Source organism: Lissotriton helveticus, assembly GCF_964261635.1.
Source record: "Lissotriton helveticus chromosome 1_1 unlocalized genomic scaffold, aLisHel1.1 SUPER_1_unloc_38, whole genome shotgun sequence".
In the NCBI taxonomy this organism is placed as follows: Eukaryota; Metazoa; Chordata; class Amphibia; order Caudata; family Salamandridae; genus Lissotriton; species Lissotriton helveticus.
In genome coordinates, this window is record NW_027611679.1 from 1030557 (window position 1) to 1038349 (window position 7793).

At 42.6% G+C, this 7793-nt stretch overlaps 1 protein-coding gene across 1 annotated transcript in view; it reads left to right on the top strand.

Annotated features, from left to right (window-relative positions):
- Positions 1 to 6646, top strand: part of LOC144805981 (uncharacterized) — a 955295-nt gene extending 948649 nt beyond the window's left edge. Inside the window, 2 exon segments of the mRNA XM_078672442.1 lie at positions 3361 to 5049; positions 5051 to 6646. Of these exon segments, the coding sequence (XP_078528568.1) occupies positions 3361 to 5049; positions 5051 to 5198 (1837 nt within the window). The 3' untranslated portion in view covers positions 5199 to 6646.
- The last annotated feature ends 1147 nt before the right edge of the window (positions 6647 to 7793 follow it).

Genomic DNA, 7793 nt, shown 5'->3' on the forward strand with positions numbered 1-7793 from the left:
TTGACCATATGCGTCTATCTTAAGCTATGCCTCTAGCACTTGGGTGCCCCGTGAGTTACTTTGCTCAGTTACTCTGTAAACATTGGTAAATCACCTCCTTTTCAGACATTAATAAGATGTCACGTGATCAAATGAACATTTAGTTAAATATCTGTGTATGATGAAATATTCCTTGCTAAGTTTCAAAAGTGATAAAGAAGAAGGGGGAGATTTACTAAGATTTTGCACTGTGTTTACGTCACAAAAGAGGCACAAAATGGCGCAAAATCTTTTTTCCTAATTTACTTTCCAGCGCTAAACTTGAAATAACGTTAAAGTAATGTGACATAGCATTGTTTGGCATTACTTTGTGCCATGGGGGTCTGCCAAGGTTGGTGCATGGGCGTTCCCGTGCAACCAGAAAACTAGGTGCAAGGAAGGAGAAATGCTTTCATTTCTTCTTCCTTTTCTGACTTTGCATGTGTGCTGCACTGTGCAACACGTATACAAAATGGTAAAAGCTTTCCCTCGTGTCGTGTAGTATTTTGTACAGGAAGGATGTCCTTCCTGTACAAAACCCATGCTGCACTCACAGACACACACACGCTAGTGCTCTGGTGCTAAGGTGTGTGCATGGCGCAGGCCCTCTGTAATCAGTGCCGGCGCAAGGGAAAGTAAAGGAGAGAGCCATATCTCTGAAAATATGGTGCTCTCCTGTTCCCACTCGCGTAGCTAGGGGGGGTGAGGGGGGCGCTCTGCCCCAGGCGACACCATTTTTGAGGCGGCAGCCGTCCCGCGGCACTGGAGGCCCGTTGCGCTGAGGCGGCTTTTAAAATGTATTTGGGATTCTTGGGAACGATTCACTGGAACTAAAGAAGGAACACAGTGTCCCATAAATTATTAAGGCGGCCGCAACGGGCCTCCAGTGCCACGGCCGTGCTGGGGTAGAGTGCGTCTGAGGTCACGTGACGTCTGGAGGGAGAGAGAGGAAGTAGGCAAGCGGCAGCGGGGGAATCTGAGGCTATGTGCTGCACGAGACTCAAGTGAGTCTCTCTCTCAATGGCACAGCCTCCCGACACGATGCAATCATCCGGCGATTATCATGGCGCAAAACAGATACTGCAGGCAGCTGGCGGGCTAAGTCAACAGGGTGGCCAGCCAGGCCAGCGTGGCGCCTGAGGGCCGCCCAGGACGAGGGGCCCACATCAGCAGGCGCAGCCTGGAAGAACTGGGCTGCAGCAGAGAGAGAGTCCTCCAAGAACTGTAAAAGTAAGTGAGTGATTTAGTCGACTAAGTCGGTGACAGTAACAGGTGGTGCAACTGACATCATGCATGCAAAAAAATATTGGTAGCAAGATAAAAAGTGGCATTAAATGTATGTGGAAAATAACCCTGTGGTAATGAGGTAGCGCTTATGCAGTAATTTCATTCTTTTCAGGACGATGACGTAAGCAGAGAAACAGAAGGGGGTTCCCCACAGGGATTTGGATGGTCGGCAGGTTAAGGGGTTAAACAGAGCAAAAGATCAGCAATAAGAACCCTGCCGAGTCACAATACGTGACGTAAGCAGCACTGAACGGCACTTACATTATCAACCTTCATTGTCTGACACGCCAAGTTTATCCAGCAAGACAAAAGCGTGCACTTTCTTAAAGGATATGTTCAAGTGCCATCAGGTAATTTGGGTCATCTGAAGAACTATTACGTGCTTGAACTTGTTCCAAACACGGATATAGACAAACTAGAAAAGCAGATTGTTTTGTCGCATTTAATAGTTTACTCCAAAATATGACGTTTCCTGTATACTTTCCTCTTAATACATTAACAATCTATACAAACTAAAATTGGGAGTTGTCGATTAAATAAAATTAACAATGTAAGAATTTCAGTTGCGCTGTGCAATAGGGATTAAACACTTAGACATGTTTAATTAAAGTAATCAGAAGCGTAATAGTTGCAACACACTGACAATATTTGAAAAGACACATGTTAAAATTGGGGTGCAACAGAGTAGTGTGAGATTTTCGGTAAAAGCAAAACTGACCAGATTCCAGCTTTGGCTGCCAATATTTTTTCAAACTCAAAAACGGAGCCTGCTGATGAGAGACCAGAGAATTCATGAAATGCTTGTAGATCCAACTTCGTTTGCTATGTTTGCCATACATGTATGTGCATGTAACTTGCATGATCGAGGTAACTATTAGCAGCAATACTACGTGTCTCTCGGACATCTTTCAAGTGCTCACAGTCCTTCCCCCCCCCCGGGCCCCGGGCGCCACAAGCTCTAGCTACGCCCCTGCCTGTTCCCTTCCTGTCGCGCCACGCAGCGTAGCCTCGCAGGGGGAGGGCTGCGCTGCATTGTGTGGAGTGTCGTTTACAAACAGTTAAACATTGTGAATTCTCATTCCATTATGTTTCAATTTAGTAATTTTAAATATCTTTACATCCAACAGAAAACAAGCCTTGAATGTGTGAAATGACCATCAATAATGAAGCGAATGCTGTAAATCTTCAATAATAGCAGAATAAATGAGCTACGGTATTCAGGAAGTCATCAGCGCAGTCGGCGACAGGGGAACCTGCACACAAACTGACAGATCCCGGATGAAGCATCAAGGGCAGTTCAGTGATTGAAAGAGTCTAAGCTGTGCACCTCCACGCCACAAGACGGAGAAATGACCGTAGGAAAATAAAGGCAACAACAATAACAAACCGCCTCCTGTATAAACAAGTGTCCAACACCAGCTTTGATCCTGGGATCGGTATGATGTGATTACCGCAGTGCTCTATTTAATAAAGTGATGACAAGCCATTATTCCGTGCTCTAGGAGAATTGTAAACTCTTTCTGGACAAACCACAGTAACCAGAGAAGAGCACAACAGAGCGGAGCCAGACAACTGTCGGGTAAAGGAAAGAGGAGTTCTTCTATCTACAATACAACAGACTGTCCCTATTTGCACCGGTCAGAAGGAAGATACATCTTTACCCTCAAGCGTGCATAGCCATAATCCAATCTAAAGGCACAATTACCTACAAAGACACCTTCTACGTATTAGGAGTGTGGCAAATATTTGGTGGCTATCGCATTTTATTGTTAAAACAGAACAAACATGGAAAATACAGCACACATTTAAAGTGTGTGAGAAAAACACAAGTGCTTTATAAGCCATGTCGGCCCATCAGGAAATGCAATCATGGGATGTAGACAAATATATACCCGACCCACAGACACTAACCAAGAAGGAAGAATCATACACATGCAGCGAGAGCTTTAGTTTGACATCACTACGCAAGCTTTATCAGCACACGTACACGGGACAAAAACCATTCAAGTGCAGTGAATGTGTCAAGAGGTTTAGTAGGTTATCAAACCTCCAAAGTCATCAGCGAACACACACAGGGGAAAAGCCATTCAAGTGCAATGAATGTGGGAAGACCTTTAGTCGATTATCAGTGCTACAAAGTCATCAGCGAACACACACAGGGGAAAAACCATTCAAGTGCAGTGAATGTGGGAAGAGCTTTAATTGGTTATCAAACCTTCAAAGTCATCAGCGAACACACACAGGGGAAAAACCATTCAAGTGCAGTGAATGTGGGAAGTGCTTTAGTAGGTTATCAGAACTACAAAGACACCAGCGAACACACACAGGGGAAAACCCATTCAAGTGCAGTGAATGTGGGAAGTGCTTTAGTCAGTTATCACACCTTCAAAGACATCAGCGAACACACACAGGGGAAAAACCATTCAAGTGCAGTGAATGTGGGAAGAGCTTTAGTTGGTTATCAAACCTTCAAAGACATCAGCGAACACACACAGGGGAAAAACCCTATCATTGTAGTGAATGTGACAGTAGTTTTCGCTGCTCTACAGCATTAAAGGATCATCAGCGAACACACACAGGACAAAAACCATTCAAGTGCTGTGAATGTGTCAAGAGCTTTAGTAGGTTATCAGAACTACAAAGACACCAGCGAACACACACAGGGGAAAAGCCATTCAAGTGCAGTGAATGTGCTAAGTGCTTTAATCAGTTATCAAGCCTTCAAACACATCAGCGAATACACCGAGGGGAAAAACCATTCAAGTGCAGTAAATGTGCAAAGTGCTTTAGTAAGTTATCAAACCTCCAAAGTCATCAGCAAACACACACAGGGGAAAAACCATTCAAGTGCAGTGAATGTGGGAAGAGCTTTAGTTGGTTATCAAACCTTCAAAGACATCAGCGAACACACACAGGGGAAAAACCCTATCATTGTAGTGAATGTGACAGTAGTTTTCGATTCTCTACAGCATTAAAGGATCATCAGCGAACTCACACAGGAGAAAAACCATTCAAGTGCAGTGAATGTGGGGAGAGCTTTAGTCAATTATCAGGACTACAAAGACATCAGCGAATACACACAGGGGAAAAACCCTATAATTGTACTGAATGTGACAGTAGTTTTCGCTTCTCTACAGCATTAAAGGATCATCAGCGAACTCACACAGGAGAAAAACCATTCAAGTGCAGTGAATGTGCAAAGTGCTTTAGTCAGTTATCAAGCCTTCAACGTCATAATCGAACACACACAGGGGGAAAACCATTCAAGTGCAGTGAATGTCCAAAGTGCTTTAATCGGTTATCACATCTTCAAAGACATCAGCGAACACACACAGGGGAAAAACCATTCAAGTGCAGTGAATGTGCAAAGTGCTTTAGTTGGTTATCACACCTTCAAAGCCATCAGCGAACACACACAGGGAAAAAACCATTCAAGTGCAGTGAATGTGCAAAGTGCTTTAGTTGGTTATCATACCTTCAAAGCCATCAGCGAACACACACAGGGGAAAAACCATTCAAGTGCAGTGAATGTGCAAAGTGCTTTAGTCAGTTATCACACCTACAAAGACATCAGCGAACACACACAGGGGAAAAACTATATGATTGCTGTGAATGTTTGAAGAGCTTTAGTCAGTTATCAACCCTACGAAAACATCAACAAACGCACACAGGGGGAAAGCCACTCGAGTGCAATGACTGTGGGAAGAGCTTTAGTCGACGATCAGAGCTACAAAGTCATCAGCGAACACACAGGGGGAAAACATAGAAGGGCACTGAAAGTGAGAAGGGCTTTTGTCAATTTTCGATCCCACACTGCCCTCAGTGAATACACTCCTTCATTTAACTCACATGGAAATAATCCTAGAGATGCAGAGATTCTGGAAAGAATTTAAGAACATCAAAAATAATATTGACCCATCTAAGGACATAGACAAGAGCAGAACAGTGCAGTTATTGTGAGAGGAATGAATTACGGAAAAAGATCAAATTCAAATTATGTATGACATTGAAAAACCAATGATAGAAGACCTGAATAGCAGTAAAGAAGAAAACCAGATAACAGTATTTGCAGAATTATAAAAGTGTTTGTTTCCAGTGATTGTTCACTTCCGTACACATAGCAAAGTGACATGATGTACCAGGATACACAGTGGGAGACAAGCACAATGTGGATTAAAAGAAACATTGTTGATTTTTATTTGGTGAAGAAGAGATACAAAGAAAAAAATTCAATCGCACCTGACCACACTTCCTGTAAAAGCAACACTGAACAATACTGGGACTAACAGCGGTATTTTCAGCTAACTTGTCGGATTAGTGATAAAACCTATAAACCCAACACACCCAGAGTGGACATGTTGTCAGGGCTCTGGAGATGGAAGCTTCATTGGTAAAATGCATGTATTACTATTAACAAATGCTACTGCAGTATATGTAATGAACTAAAGCGAAGCACAGGTGTTCAAGAAATAACCTATTTTGAGATATAAAAGAGCACATACCTTGTTTTTAAGTAACGTTTGGTGCATCTTTTACACACTGTTATCGGTCGTGCCTCGCGCCTTATTACTAAGTGCCTCTCCGACTTGGCGATGTGGTGAAATAGCGAAATCCCACATCAAAAGCATATATGTCTCAGGACAATCAGTTGCACTCCCAGCAACTCGTCTTCCACACTGATTGTTCCTTGTTCTCAAATGTTCTGAAGGATTTGTCATATGAATGCCAGAAGTGGCAGTGACATTCATGAAGCTAAAGCTAACAGGAGGGTGTGGGAGATAGAGAGGGGGAGAGATAAAGAGAGCGAGAGAGACAAAGAAAGGGGGAGAAAAAGAGAGAAATGGAAGGAGGGGGAACAGCACGTTATTTGTACTCACCTAAAAATAGAAGAAGCAGCCGAATACATGCCAAAGTGTGACATCACCAGAGAAACGGGCTGAACACCTGTGAATTTATATGTTTATTTTTAACACCTATAGACCCATGTCATGCCAATAAACAGGGAACAAGTAAGGAAAATAGTGAAGGAGCCCATTATCATATGCAAATCACAGAGACGTCACATGTAGTGACATCACAAGAAGTGATATCAGGCCCTTATAATAATGTTCACGTGAAAGGTTGACGGCCTGTTTTAAAAACAAAAGATAAGAAACATAAAATAATGTAAAAGTAAGTTTTTGGTTTCAGTTTTTATACATCATGTGTTTTTCCCACTTTTAGTTTGTAACTAAACTCGGAAATGACTGAAAGTGTAAATATTTTTAAACAGATATGTGGAACTTGGAAATTAAATTTTTAAACAGTTTTCAGTGAATAAATAAAATTTGCTTTTAATTTGCGCTTGTTTCCTGACGTTATTCCTTTTCCAGCCCCTAAGCCCCAAAGTGTTTCACATTTACAATGTATTAAGCAATAGAAGGGCTAATTTTGTCAAGTTCTCTGTCTCTCTCTTGCGCCACTCACACAAACAAACACTCAGAGGCCTGTGTCTGCAGTGCAGGGGCACAAAGTAACAATTACCAGTTGCAGACTAAGGATCTAGGTGGAACTGAGTCCCGTTTCTAGATAATAGTACGGGGACCCCTTAAACTGTGGCTACCCCCCCGACTTGTGCCGTGCTGATAAAGCAATAGTGAAATTGAGTAATTTATGATGAATTGAAATGAGAGAAAGAGAAGAAGAGAGCGTGGTGCAGGATATATTAAAGAAAATGAAAAAAAGCGACACAAGACTTTACCCTGTTCGGTGTACTAGCACTTTACGTAAGCAAGTTGTGCTGTGCGTTGTGAACAGGCTGTCACCCCCTTTGTATGTAAATGAGCTTCTGTGACCAGACACCCCAGGCTCCCATCTCTTCTAGCGCGGATGATAATGTGAGCACTGTAAGGTAATCACAAACTAGGGCTTTATTGAGAAACAATCGGCTTCCAGGTCCCACAGCTGTGGTTATGTAGTTCTTTATTCGTTTTTTTTAATTTACTTTAATTTGCAGCAATTCTCCAGGTTACTTTTTCTCAGTATTACGCTTCAGGTCGCTCATAGCTCTCCATCAGTTAAATGTGAGGTTTGATGTAGGATTTGTTGCAAGTGTTCCTAGACCATGTTCCAATCCCTTTGTCCTCGATTTGTCGGCATGGGTTTTGTCCACACACTGGTCTAGGATGGGCCTTCTCAAGGTAGAAGGCGCTGTAATAGGAATAATAAATCAGACATATATGAAATTGTATGTAAACAAATGTGTGCCTTTCAGTTATCAGGCACCCCCAGACCCACATCTACACATGGAATTGAGCACCAAACTAAAGTGACTCCTCCCTGTATAAATATGTGCCATCAGTAATCAGGCTGATCGTTCTACTGATGTTGACAGCAAATATAGTTTCTGGCATTGTGCACATTGGCCTAAATTTTAATTGGTGAAGTTTCACGCAGTTCCGCTGATGCGCACAGCTTATAAGGTTTGTGGATATTGTGCACTGTACGCA